Source organism: Sphaerodactylus townsendi, linkage group LG02, assembly GCF_021028975.2.
Source record: "Sphaerodactylus townsendi isolate TG3544 linkage group LG02, MPM_Stown_v2.3, whole genome shotgun sequence".
Taxonomy (NCBI): Eukaryota; Metazoa; Chordata; class Lepidosauria; order Squamata; family Sphaerodactylidae; genus Sphaerodactylus; species Sphaerodactylus townsendi.
The window spans coordinates 95,952,891-95,967,960 of NC_059426.1; the positions used below are offsets into that span (position 1 = coordinate 95,952,891).

Consider the following 15,070-nt stretch of genomic DNA (forward strand, 5'->3'; position numbering starts at 1 on the left):
TGGTCCAAAGACACCACAAGTCTTTTGTGTCTTACCTTTCAAAGAAACCTAAAACTCCAAACTCAAGCACACTTGCCAGGGAGTGCAATTGAAGTCACTGGGATTTCTAAGTAAGCATGTTAGGATTGAACTGTAAGCCTGGTAGTAGCTCTGGAACATGTAACTATTTGAGCAAGTGAGGAGTATACAAATAATATTAAAGAACACAAGAAAAAAACAAATTATCTTTTGTTGTTGCAAAAGTTATCTTCCTCGAGTCAGCCTCATAGTGGGTTTGAGCTTTCTTTGGAATGTTATTAGTACTGAATTCTATCCAAAGAAAAAGGTTATGTTCTTACTCCACAAGCTAGAGACTTGGGCCCATACCTGGGCTCTTCTCAGAGGCCAAGTCAGAAACTAGCACTGCTCAGTAAGGACTGCTTGGCTAGGATAGGAATTGAGAGCACTGTGATCTGGTAGTCCCAGTCCTACCTGGCTGAGCATTCTAGAATGTGGGACTGAGGGAGTTTTGTTCAGCAGTGTGACAATTGTTCCATGATTTTCCAAAAGGTTCAGTTCAGTCACCCATGCAATTTAATTTCTCCATAAAACTGCTGGGAAAGGTCCTCCAAAATTATGAAGCTTTGTCATCAATATGCATATGACAAGAAACTCTATCTCATCTTTGTACTGGCTTTGGAAAAGCATCGGATATTCTGGACCATTGTGTGATGATAATAGGGTAGATGAAAGCCACTAAACTAAAGTTCAGAAGATTGTGGTAGTGTTGGTTTTTACTCTTGCTGATTATAGAATTGGGAGATAATACACTTTAAAAGAGATTGTATTCAGGCTTGCCATTCTCTCAATGGGGTTGCGAGAATTCCCCATCTCTAACCAGTGCTTCCCCACAACCATTCAAGAGGTCTGCAGGGTGGAAATGGTGGGAAACAATGAGAGGGGGTCTGAAGCATCCTGAGTTTTGTCCAAATGCCAGAACATCTTTGGTGTCACCTGGTAATAAAATGGTATCACTTTTGGGTGAACAAGGAGTAAGATCAGCACACTGTCGTTGACATTATTACAATACTGCCTCCACTGTCGGGAAGTCCCCCCATTAATTTTATTTCCTGTGAAGGAGCAAGTTTATAGTTTGTGGGTGCTATTAGAATCGTACATACAGATGAATGCTCAGATTTAATCTGCTATGGCTTGTTTGCTAACTCTGACTCTTCCTCAACATGTGTGATCTGGTCATGGTGATCCCAGTTCCTGTACCCTGCGGGATTGAATACTGTACTGTACTTCATGGGAATATCCTTGAAGATAGTTCAGAAGCTTCAATAAACTAAGGAAGTATTTGTCAGATTTGTAGCTGGCACAGAGCAAAGCACATCATTCCATTGATGAAAATTATCACAGACTGCTTGTGTACTACTTTCCAAAATTCAAAGAGTCAACTGTATTTATTTACTTAAACATATACTCACTTTCCTCCCCATAGGGATCCAAAGTTTCTTATGATATTATCTTCCCTTTTTCATTTTATTTTGCCCTCTGGAAAAAAATCTCACCTTTGCTGTACATGGATGATTTGAAGCTCTATGGGAAATCAGACACAGAAATCCAGTCACTAATGAACACAGTCCAAATATTCAGCACAGATTTTTCAATGGAGTTTGGCCTGGAAAAGTGTGCTATTGTGGCAATAAAGAGGGGCAAGATCACCGAGAGTGATGGGATTGAAATGCCTGATGGCCAACTCATCAAGTTCAACAAATTTGATCAAGACCAAAATCGAATAATCCTCAAATGATGCAAGTGCAGATTGTGCAAAGAAGAAGATAAAACTATAGATCATGTCCTCAGCTGCTTCAAAAACATTGCCCAGACTGAGTACAGAGGCACAACTCAGTGGCCAAGATGATCCACTGGAATTTATGCAAGAATTACGACATAAGAACAGCTAAAAACTGTTGGGAACATTGTCCAGAGAAAGTAATGTAAAATGAGAAGGTCAAGATCCTGTGGGACTTTCGAATCCAAATGGACAAACTGTTGAAACACAGTACACCGGACATCACCATGATTGTGGAAAAGAAAGTGACCATCATCGACATAGCAATCTCTGGTGACAGCAGGGTCATTGAAAAAGAACACGAGAAGGTAACTAGACACCACAATTTGAAAATCGAGCTTCAGCGTGTATGGCACAAAGCAGCTGAAGTCATCCCAGTGGTAATCGGCACACTGGGTGCCATCCGGAAAACACTAGGTCACTTGAAACATCCTCGAATTGACAAAATTAACTTCTGTCAAATTCACAAGGCAGCTCTGCTGGGATCCACATGAACACTATGCCGATACATTACAACTTCCTAGGCCTCTGGGTGAGGCTCGAATTGTAATGAAGGCCAACAACCAGCTAAAGATCTGGCAGCTGTGAAATCTACAATAATAATAATAACAATAATAACAATAATAATAATGTTGTTGTTGTTATGGCAAATTTCAAAGCTGCCAGATTTATTGTTGTTGTGGTTGTTGTTGTTGTTGTAAAGGAGGAGGAGAAGGATGGTAGATTTCAAAGCTGCCAGATCTTTAGCTGGTTGTTGGCCTTTCATTACAATTCGAGCCTCATCCAAGGATTTTTCGATTCTGGCCTTGATCAAAATTGTTCCAACGACTTGCTCTTGAGTGGCTAAAATCAGGGATTCAGTTTCCTTTTTCAGAGTTCCAGTTGTCAACCACAACCAGGTGTTTTCATTGTCCACCTTGTCGTTGATCTTCTCCAGAAATTGGCTGTGCAGAGCTTTGTTGTGCCAGCTTTCTGTCCTCATTTTAATCACATTTGTTCTGTATCTTGTTTGGTTTTCTGGGTCTCCAACAAATTTCTGTTCTTCACATCAATCAATGCCTGTTCTTAACTTTTATTCACATAATGGGCCAGCGCATGTTTCTCCTCTTTCACTGTTTGCTTTACTTGCCATAAGCCTCTGCCACTAGATCTCCCAGGAAGGTATAATCTATCAGTATCACTGTGTGGGTGTAAGGTGTGGTGCATTGTCACAAGCTTTTGAGTTTTTCTATCCAATGCATCCAAGTCAGCCTGTGTCTAGTTGATGATTCCTGCAGTGTACTTGATGACAGGTATGGGCCAAGTGTTGATGGTCTTGATGGTATTTCCACCGTTTAATTTAGACTTCAAAATTTTCCTGAATCTCTGGGTGTATTCTCTGCTAATGACAATCTTCACTTGCCCGTGTTTGATGTTATCCAGCTGTAAAATGCCCAGGTATTTATAAGCTGCCTCTTGGTTACACTTGGTGAGTTGGCCATCAGGCATTTCTATGCCACTCTCAGTGATCTTGCCCCTCTTGTTTCAATTGTTATCAGTGCCATGTTTACACCCCACATTATGTGTGCCAGGTCTTTTTTAGGCACCATTTTCAATGCTGGGATCTGTTGTCTTTCCTCATTTGATTGTCCATACTGGATGATCTTTTCCCTTAGTTCTTTTTGTCTTTTTGTCAGTCTATCAGTTTTTTTCATGAGGACTTCCACTGTGGTTATACTATTACTTCCTCCCCTGTACTGCTGTTTTCATCTAGCAGTTCTACTATTATCTTTCCTCTTGTTTCTGGAGTATGAACTGTTCTTTCTTCTGGTGTTACAGTTGATCTCTTTGCACAATTTTTCTGGATTTCTTCCAGTTTTATCTCTGTTAAAACTTTATTCCATATGATGAATCCCCTTTGATCTGCCAGTTTTTGCTCCGTGATATTCGAATCTGGATAGTGTTGTTTCCACAGTTCGTACATCCGCTTCAAGTATCCTCTTTTTTCTGGCTCTGAATTGTAGTAACAAGGCATGATGGCATGATTTTCTTGCGCACTATACTTCTTTCTTTTGGATGGTTGGTCCACTTGTAGCCCACTTGTTGCCGCATGTCCAGGGACCCCAGCATGTGACGTGGCCATCATTAACCTGCTCTATGACCAATGTGGTATGGAACAATATTTCATTTGTATCACCATATTGTATAGGTTGGTGGACATTCTTAGTCTGGTTTCTCAGTTGAGACCTGTCTGGCTTGGGAGGCCCTTCTGGTAGTATAACTTCAGCATAGCTCTCAACTATTCTTCTTATTATTATAGATTTCACAGCTGCCAGATCTTTAGCTGGTTGTTGGCCTTTCATTGCAATTCGAGCCTTACCCAGAGGCCTAGGAAGTTGTAATGTATCGGCGTAGTATTTGTGAAGATCCCAGCAGGGCTGCCTTCTGAATTTGACAGATGTAAATTTATTGCTCCATTCTAGGTGTATTTTAATTTGTAATGAAATTGTAATTGTAAATTGTAATGAATATTCTATTTTTTTCTTTTATGTACAATTCCTAGCCAAGGATTGCCTGCAGTTCAGGTAACAGTATATTGGAATATATCCAACTGTTTCAGTCAGTGGGGTCATTCACTTTCTTGAAATGACTGAAGGTTACATTATTCTTTGTGTGCAGCAGTGTGGTAAGAATCTAGTTAATTAGGGTGCAGGAGCAGCAAGGACACCCATGTTGACTCCAGCTATGATCTCAAAATGTTGGTCCTCTGACAGAATCCAGCTGTCTACCTGTTGTCACTAGGTTTTGAGGTTCTGCTATCTACACATAATTTATAGGGCAGGTCTCAATAAGGCATGTTCTCATTTTATATCACAGTCACAATTGGAAACCTAACTAAATTCCAAAGCTGTGTTTTTCTCTAATTGTTACAAAAATAAAAAAAGATGCTCCAGAACTAAACCTGTTTTCCAAGGCCTCCCTTGAGCTTTGGTATCATAGCAATGTTTGGGTGCCAGGAACTAGAGGAGTAGGCAGAGGGGAAGAGACACTCTCTGCCCCCCAGAGGTATCAGAAAAGTAACAAAGTGTGTGGGCAGGAGAAATGTTCTGGCCCAAATGTAAATTACCATCAGATTGCCACAAATTAGATTATGAACAGAAAACAAAATTATGCTTCTGGATCAAAAACGGTGTACATTGGCATGAAGTGAAGGACTGAGGCTTGTTGGTATTGAATCTTATGTGAGAAAAGAGCAGCAAATGGCTTCAGATGAAACCATGCTCTATGTTTCCTTTACTTTTTGTAGTCAGAGAGATTCATAGTGTACCTATTGATTAGGGGGTTAAAAAGTCTGTCACTTTGTTTTTAACCTTGCCTTGAGCGTTGTATGAATGTTTGAAGAGAAGAGAATTGACAGTGGGGCACAAGGAGTTATATTTCACTTTTTTGCAAGACATTGGGAGGTAAGCATTTGTATGAGAGTTGTCTGCAATATACTGAGAAGGGGAAATGAAATAGCATTAAGTAGAATTAACTGTTGTTGGATTTTTTTCTTGTTCTTAAAAAACCCTTTTCAACTGGGCCTTTCATGAATCGCTGTTTCCATCTAGTGGCTGCAAATGAAAAATAACAGACTTCAATATCAGAGTTCAGCAGTGGTGGTACAAACAGAACCTTTTGAGAGAAAATAGACCATAAGACATTTTAGGCATTTATACAGTCATTATGTCACTACCTATTAATGCCTATGCGGTTAAGAAATTGTCATCATTTCATTTATAAAACACAACTTTCAGAGGTTTAGAACTTGGTTATTAAAACTCATACTGTGCTGAAACCTGGCAGCTTAATAGCACTCTTAGGAAAGGCTATGCAGCGTGTGCAGCAAATGTTCATTAATAACAATGTACAGACTTGGCAGGATTCTGACAAGCCCTTTGACATGCAACTTGATCCAAAAAAAGCCCTTCTGCTCTGGAGGATGACAGTGAATCCCACCAGCCCTTCCACTAATCCCCTCAGCAATTCTGTGAACAAAGAAAAAAGGAAGAATTATTGTCATGAAGATTCATTGATAGGCTGTATACTTCATATTATTGTTAAAGTACCCATGAGAGAGCTATCATCAAGTGGTTTATCACCTTATGGTGAAAAAATCTCAAAGCAAAATCAAAATTTCCAAATCTTTAAAATGTGAACTGCAGTACAGGTTTCCCACTTTATTTTGAAGCCAAGTTTGAGCTTGTATAGCAGTTTTGAGCACAAAACTGGTCTGTAGAAATATTCTATCTGTGTTATGAAAAAAAATTAAGAATAAGAAGATGGGATTGAATGGCACTGGCTAAGCAGGAAAGAAGAAAACAGTTTTCCTTGTTTTTTGAGAGTTAAAGTGCTTTTGGGGCTAAAGAGAGATTTATTTGGGAAGATGTGTGTGGATGTTAAATGGGTGGATTTAACTAAAGGGTAATTGATTAGACAGTTATTGGAGTGGGAGATTAACTGGTTTTACGGTAATCAGGTCCCCCCTGACTACCTGATTTTGTTACAAAGGATTGGTGTGGAGTTCGGCTGTTGAAGATTTTAACTTTAAATCAGAATATAGGCCTGAGAGTTTACTTTAGGGTCTTGTGTAAGTCTGCAAACATACATTTTTCCACTATTCCACCAAAGCTTCAGCCTTGAGGAACATAATTTATGAACCAGTGGCTTTGTGTCCAGATTAAATTCCAAAACAAATGCAACAAAGTTTGCAGCAATTATTCTTTTGAATGTATTGTCGAAGGCCCTTTTGAATGTATTGTCGAAGGCCCATTCTTTTGAATGATTAGGGATATCTAATGTCATGGCTTTAGAGAAAAATCAGATGATTGCAGAACATCATTGCTCATGCAATATTGTCTATATAAGCTAGCCACACCCTAACATTCTGAAATCTCTCAAATCTTAAAGGCCTTGGTAGGAATTTCAGAAATTGCATTCTATCTTTAAATGCAGGCAAGGTCATAGAAGGGGTGTCGTGTATGCTTATTTATTTATAATCTTATTTATGTATGCTTGTGTTTTCTATATAATTGTGATGCTATATAATTGTGATTGTGGTTCTGGTTCGTTTAACCTGTTCAAGAGTAACTGAAGTGATGTTCCTATGAACATGTGATGTTCCTATGAACTGAACTAAAAATGTTTCCATGGAACATGTCTAAAGATCAAAGGCTTAAACTAGAAAGGCAAACAGAAATTCAAGTCACAAAAAATTAATATATCTAGGAATAAATCTAGAAAAATCTAACAAAAACATATACACTAACAATTATGACAGATTATGGAAAGAAATTAGAAATGACTTGAAAAATGGGAGAATTTAACCATTTCTCTATTGGGAATAATAGCTTTAATCAAAATAATGGTTCTGCCCAAAATGTTGTATTTATTTCAAAATATCCCAATTACTATATCCTCAAAATCATTTGTGACCTGGAAACAATAACTCAATTCATCTGGAAAGGGAAAAAACCTAGGATTAAACATTCGTCTCTCACTGAAGTAAAAGAAGAAGAAGAAGGAGGAGGCTGGGCACTCCCTGACTGAAGGCTCTACCATGATGCCTGTGCCCTTGGATTTCTTTAGAAATTGACCAACTGCTTCCCCTAGAACAGGGGTAGGGAACCTGCGGCTCTCCAGATGTTCAGGAACTACAATTCCCATCAGCCCCTGTCAGCATGGCCAATTGGCCATGCTGGGAGGGGCTGATGGGAATTGTAGTTTCTGAACATCTGGAGAGCCGCAGGTTCCCTACCCCTGCCCTAGAAGTACTGAGGAATAGCTAATTTTAAAGACCACATCATCAGGAAAGCATTATTAACCACCATAAACTAAAAACATATAGAAAAATACCAGCATGGGATTCAAGACTTGAAACCATACAAAATATACAGTGTGCAGCAGGAAAATTTGGTCGAATCATGAGAACATTATATTGTGGAACAATAATCAATCTGTTTTGAAGCAAAGAGAAAATTTAAAAATAGGCAGTGCAGATTGCTATTGGTTCACATACTTTCAGAAAATCAGAAAGTTAGAGAAATTTGATGGCGACTTCCCACAGCTCTGTAAACCGCAACAACCTACCTACAACTATCTACTCTCTCAGAGCCAGTTTAGTGTAGCTTAGTTTAGTGTATACATTTAGTTTAGTTAAACAGTTTAGTTTAGTGTATACATTTCAACAATGAGGGCAGCATAAAGGGAGATTGTGCTGTGAGAGGATTATTTCTTGATTAGATGCTGGAATGCCAGGCATTGGTCAATGGTGGATCAGCCTTCCCTAACGTCAGCTTTCTCTTCTGCATGTTTACTTATTCCAACAAAATCTGAAATTTCTGTTGTAAGTGCCTTGCATGTAGTTTGCTGACTGTGCTGAGAAGTCTAATTGATCTATAATTAGCGGGATCATCCTTCCTTCCTTGTATACTGGAACAATTATTGCAAGCCCCCAATTGCTGGGGATATGTCCAAGGGTGAGACTAAATGGTACAAGGTCTGCTCATTACCAGAGACATGCCAAATGATTGGGAACTCTATTCACTTCCAGAAGTAGAACTAAACCACTCTGCTTCACTATCAGGAAGAGTACCCTTCATGCTGCTTGTTTTTCAAAGCCAGAACCAAGCTATCACTGCTCTCTTTCACTCCCTGGAGCAGACCTGATCTCACTCCTCCTGTGCTTCCCTCCAATATTACATCATCCCCCATTGAAATGGGTTAAGCTGTTGCTGCTTTTCACTTCAGGGTAGTAAACCCTCTTGTCTGTCACATAAGGTACGGTGTGCAAACCTGTTCCAGATTCTCTTCTCCATTTAGGACTGAAATCAATTTCATTTATAAATGACTGTGCATATTGATGCCTTTACAATATTTTATTTATTTATTTATTTATTTATTTATTTATTTATTTATTTATTTATTTATTTATTTATTTATTATTGTATTTATAAACCACCCCATCCCCTAAGGGCTCTGGGCAGTGAACAACAAATATTGCAAAACAATATAACAATAAAATTAAAATATCAAATGTGTGCTTCATTGAAATTCAATCTGTAGGTTCCTTAAAGGGTGAAATATAATATTATGCCAGGGCTCCTGGATTTTGCACTGAAATATAATATTATGCCAGGGTTCCTGGATTTTGCATTGCACAATTGCATGATAAGCAATTGTAAAACACCACCCATTTTAAATCATAGTTGTAACTTTACATATTATTTATTTTACCATCCTTAACAGTATAATATATTCTGAAGAATAAACTATAGGTATGTATATTCAAGATTAAGGATGTTTTTCAATCTCAGTTTTTAAAAAGAATTTAAATCCTCAGAATTTTAGCAGCACAATTGTACATCCATTTATTTCAAAGTTCAGTGCCTAAAACTAATCCAAGAAAAGCTTCTTACTATAAATTTTTATTCATGGTCCCATACATTAATATACTCTATTATTTTTTTGCTGAATTGTAAAGAAGGTTTTGTTGTCTTTTGGCTATGAGTAGCAGAAGATTTATAGTGTTATGTAAAGTATTTTTAAAAGCCAACTCCCAGCCTGTTGCACTGGGATACAGTTTTCTGGCAAAACCTCTATTTTGAATGGAACAAGCCTATTGGCAAAATCACTAAACCAATACTTACCTCATGCAAGCAGACAATGTATGAATGGCAAGAAGAGTGCAAGTTGGTACAATCTAGGTCAGGCAATTGTTAAGCATCCCAAGGCCTCTAAGGATGAAGGGCTGTTTGAAAACCAGTCATCATTGGTGAGCAGTGGTGTAGCACCAACGGGGAAGGGGGGTGAGGTGGGCGGAGCCATGGCCCGACCATGGAGGAGGCGTGGTGGGGGCACTGTGGCAGGGGCGCAGGGCACACGCACACACCGGGTACAGTTTCCCCTCGCTCCGCCTCTGCTGGTGAGTTGGAGAGAGTTGATTTGAACTGCAGCATCTAAGTCCTTCGTTGCTTGAGTGGCATGTGGGTGAGGATTCTGGGCAGTGTTTTATGTGCAGATCCAGATAAATTAATCCAGCATGAACTCTGACCAATCTTTATTTTGGAGGGAGGTCTTTATTAGTGCCACTACTCCGCTGTGGGCCTAAATAAGAACTGCCTAGAGCACTCTCCCTGTCCTAGACTGCTTTTTTCCCACCAGGGAATAACTTTTAAATGATCAAATGAGGTGCAAGGACCCACACAAAATAACAGTTTTTAAAAGAAGTGTAATAGCAACAATGATTCAAGCCACATATAGGATGAGATCAGTAAAGGCCAGTAACCAAAATAATACATACCCTAACATATCTATTTTTGCTGTCCTTAGCTGTCTCTTAGAACTTGACTTCAGGCCAACTCACCCCTTCCTAAATGAGGGATGCCTCCAACTGAAGCAGCCGCTTGCTCTGCGTGAACTGCCCTCCCTTTACGGCAAAACCTTTTATGCATTCTTCTTGGGCACTACCTCTCCACCCTAGCCCTGATTGGCCCTACTTTTCCCTCCAAATCCCCTTTCACCAATCACAAGACCCAAAGGGTGCCTGGAATATGAAGGCTTGCTAGCTACTTCATTATAAATCTCCCTAGACCACACGCTAGACCTAGGATCATGACAGTGGGTTTGCCCAAATTACTGATAGCAATAGTTGGCTGTTTATTATGTGATAATTTGTGTTTAAAAGGTAGTTCAGTGTACTCCTTGATGTAGATTATCCATGAATAAAAGCATGTTTAACATAAATATTCATATCTTTATTCTAAGAACCCTACAAACATCTCATGTGAGTGAGATGGGTTTTATTTTTATTTATTGCTATGTTGTTTTATTTTCAGGCAGGAATACAACTATTCTGTAATCAAGTTGAGAATGGCTTATCTCTAATAAACAAGCACATTCTGGAAATGGGGCATGGTTTCCAGGGAAATGTGCTGCCTTTGGGTGGGTAGGTCATGACTCCAAAGCTCACTTTCTCAAATGGAGGGTGTGAGCCAGAGGGAAAGGAGGCTAGAGGTTGGGGCAGGGACTGGTCAGGAGGCAGGTGGAACTCCCACTGACCTCAAAAGTGGGGATGATGGAAAATCCCAAGAAACCAAGGCAACCAAGTAAGGGGGCACACAGTGGTGGGATTCAGCAGGTTCGCACCACTTCGGCAGAACCGATTGTTAAAATGGTGCTTGTAAACAACCAGTTGTTAAATTATTTGAATCCCACCCCTGGGGCACATCAAGGCAAGGGAAGGCAGACCCATCTGAAACTGTGGCTTTGAAGCCAAATCCAGTGAATGACACAGCAAGCATGTGAGCACCTGTAAATGAAATACAAAAGAACAAGCTCTGGAAAAGGGGTCAATAAAGAAGCTAAAGAAGGGAAACCACAGGTCTTTAACACAAGGCATGGACCACAAGAGTCTGACGCCAGGGGCGTATCTGCCATGGGGATATGGGGAGTCAAATGTCCTCAGGTGCCCTCATTTGGCCATGTGGGGGAGCGCAAAAATTCAGGTTTGTTTGTGTGTTTGTGTTTTTTCTTCTATTTTTGGCCTGCAGGGAATGCAGTTTTTAGGCTAGCAGCACCAAAATTTCAGGGATTTTTTGGAAGACTCTCCTGAGGATACCACCCTGGTTTGGTGAGGTTTGGTTCAGGGGATCAAAAGTTATGGACCCCCAAAGGGGGTGCCCCATCCCCCATTGTTTCAAATGGGAGCTAATATGAGATGGCGGCTACACCCTTGAGGGTCCATAACTTTGGACACCCTGAACCAAACTTCACTAAACTTCACTAAACGTCACCAAACCCAGATGGTATCATCAGGAGAGTCTCCTAAAGATACCCTGAAATTTTGGTGCTGCTAGCTTAGCAATTGTACTCTTGACAGGTGGCACCCCCCCCCCAAATTTCCCCAGAATCTCCTTTTAAATCCACCCCCTTCTACATGGATTTAAAGGGAGAATCTGAGGTCCCCTGTTTAAACATTGAAAGTGATGCTGTTTCAGGGTGGAGGAGAATCCACCCCCAAACAGCATCGCTTTCAATGTTGTTTTAACTGGGGAGCCCAGATTCTCCCTTTAAGGTGGATTTTAAAAAAAGAATCTGGGCCCCCTAATTTAAACACCATTGAAAGTGATGCTGTTTGGGGGTGGATTCCACTGGAAGTGTTTTGTGAGATATGATGTTGACATTTGTTTGGTAAATGTTTTGCTGGGGGTGATTTGTGAGAGATTTACATGCTTAATACCCACTTGCACTGGCTTGGAGCTGTTTCTCAGGCTAACAACCTACCTCATAGTGAGAACAAAATTAGGAGAGTTGGTGGGGAGAGAGCCATGTATGTTTTTCTGGGAGTGGGAGGTGTTTTGTGAGCTGGTGCAAAAAATCATTGTTTGGTCATGGTGGGGGAGGGTGGCTGCCCTTACCGGGGGCGGGCACCAAACTCAAGTTTTGTCCCTGGGCTCCAGTTTGCCTAGATATGCCTCTGTCTGAGGCTCGACGGGACATGACACATTTTCTTTGTGTTTGTCTTTAAAAAGAAAGCTGTAAGTTAGTGCAGAAATTTCTGTTCATCATATAAATCTGTAAATAATATAATTGCTAAACATTCTGATAGGAAAAAAAATATATACTCTTTTCTTTCAGATGGGCCATTAAGCATGAAGGGACAAGTAAGCCTGGTCAGTGGAAACAATCAAAAGTGGACAATCCTTTATGGAATAAATTGACATATATGTGGCCTGTGCTTCCAAATGGAGAACTTAATGAGGTAATTTTATTCATGAAAAATACTACACACACCCAAAGATATATATTTACTCAAGCTATCTGCACAGATAGCTTTGAGATATATCATTACTGATATTCCTATGAACATGAACTAATAGGATCTATAATACGTAAATATTTAACAGAGAAATCTGGTGCCTGGAGCACTGAATGGACAAGACAGACCTTTCTACAAACCTGAAAAGAGCCCCATGTTGGCAGAAATATCTGAAATCTAAAAAAGGGGGTTTGAAAACAGAAAATGATTAAAAGAGTGCCTGTCACTTTAAGCAACATATTCACTCAGTGGCTGTTGCTAGGCAACCAAAGATTCCAGATTTCAGTTTCTATCAGTAAAAGGCAGGGGGAGGGGACAGAGTATTTCTAAACCTATTCTGGCCTTTGAAGGAGAACTCACCAGCTAGGGTTGCCAGTTCTAAGTTGGGAAATTCCTGGAGATTTTGTGGTAAAGTCTGAGGAGAGCAGGTTTTGGAAGGGAAGAGGCCTCAGCAGGGTATAGCGTTGCAGAATCCACCCTCTAAACACTAATTTGATCCTGGGGCACAGATTTTTGGTGTCAGTTGTAATTTCAGGGGATCTCCAGGCTCCACCTGGAGGTTGGCAATTCTATGCCTGGCAACAACCTCTGGGTGACTTGATACCACCTGACATGCATGACTCAACTAGACCTGGCTGTTTGTTCAACAGCCACCACCCTATGAAAGCCAGTGTGGTGTAGCAGCCCATTACAGCAGAGGTTCCATCTTGCTATGGAAGCTCATTGGGCAATTTTCAACCAGTCACATACTTCCAAACTGTGCGGATAAAAAGGTGAAGAGGAGGCTAGTGTGAGGTACAGTTGTCCCCACTGTGGAAAAAGACGAAAGTAGAGACTTGTGGAGGGGCTGGAGGGAAAGGTTAAGACAGAGGGCCTGATAAAAATAAATTGACTGTTGGGTGAGAAGGAGATAGAGTTGTCAACTCCAGGTTGGGAAATTGCTGAACATTCAAGGAGTGGGGTCTGGGGAGAGTGGGATTTGAGGAGAGAGGGGTGACCTAAAATGCCACAGACTCCACCCTCCAAAGGAGCCATTTGCTTCAGGAAAACTAGCATTGCCAACCTCTAGGTGAGGTTTGGAGATCACGTGGAATTACAACTGATCTTCATATCACAGAGATCAGTTCCTCTGGGGAATATGATTACTTTGACATGTGGCCTTTATGGCATTATTCCCTGCTGAGGTTGCTTCCCTCCCAAATCTCACTCTCAAAAAATGTCACACCCGAATCTCTGGGAATTTCCCATTTTGCATTGGGCAACCCTAAGGGAAAGTGATCTCTGTTGTTTGAAGATCCATTGTGACTCTGAGAGAGCTGTGCTGCCACTGGTACTGAGCGGGGAAGGAAGAGAGAGTGATGAGATGGGGGTGCAAAAAAGAAAGAGAAAGTGACAGGCATAGAAGAGAGAAAGTGGGTGGCAAGATGCAGAAAGAGTGAGAGATTGAGAAAGGTCGGGGGGGGGGAGCAAAGAAGGGAATAGCTGCTCCACAATTTTCTTGTCTATCTCTGCTTGTTGTATACTAATACATAATTACAGAGACCACTATCCAGAAAGTATTTCTATAGATATGCTGAAGGTCCTCTTCTTATGCAGCAGGTATTTGTCCTCTTTTTCTTTTTGGTACCTGGTAGACAAGATAACATAAAACAATCTGCTGTGCATGACTCCACACATTAGTTTCACTTTGCTTGGGCATAAAGTGCTGTTTTGCTGATTTCTTCACTTAGAATTGAATGTCTGGAAACAAACTCCCCAACATTTCCTTTTCTACTAATATTTTGCATAACATAGTACTGTCAGCCATAACTGCTGATGGTCAGCATGCATATAATATTTTTATTATCTGCCATTCTTGCTGACTGAACCATCCAAGCTAGTTTGAATAAAAATAGAAGGCATGTAAACTAAAAACAACAAAACCCTCTTATTTATAAGACTCTGGTCTAATTCTGCCCAGTCCTACTTTTGCTGCCTTAGAATGGAGGGAAGAAATAATCATCTTGAAGGAGCACATCTGTGAACATTTACTTTGGTTAGGCACAAGAGCTAGGAAATGCTCAGTGTATCCAGTATTGGAGGCTATGTAGCATTAGTGACTAAATCCAGTCTAGTAGCGGGGGAAGGGTCATGGTGAACTCCATATAGAGGCACTGCCTGAAAAATCCCATTCAGCCTTAGTCAAATGTTTTTGTACTGCTTATATATTTTATTTATTTGTTATTTTTGCATCCATTAACCAAACATAAGAACATAAGAGCAAGCCTGCTGGATCAGACCAGATCAGAGTCCATCTAGTCCAGCACTCTGATACTTGCAGTGGCCCACCAGGTACCTTTGGGAGCTCACATACAGGATATGAAAGCAATGGCCTTCTGCTGCTGTTGCACCCGAGC

General features: G+C 40.5%; 1 protein-coding gene across 1 annotated transcript in view; it reads left to right on the forward strand.

Annotated features, from left to right (window-relative positions):
* Positions 1–15,070, forward strand: part of DCDC1 (doublecortin domain containing 1) — a 362,770-nt gene that overhangs the window by 275,584 nt on the left and 72,116 nt on the right. The window contains exon 21 of the mRNA XM_048484584.1: positions 12,494–12,617. Within this exon, the coding sequence (XP_048340541.1) occupies positions 12,494–12,617 (124 nt within the window). The remainder of the gene's footprint in view (positions 1–12,493; positions 12,618–15,070) is intronic.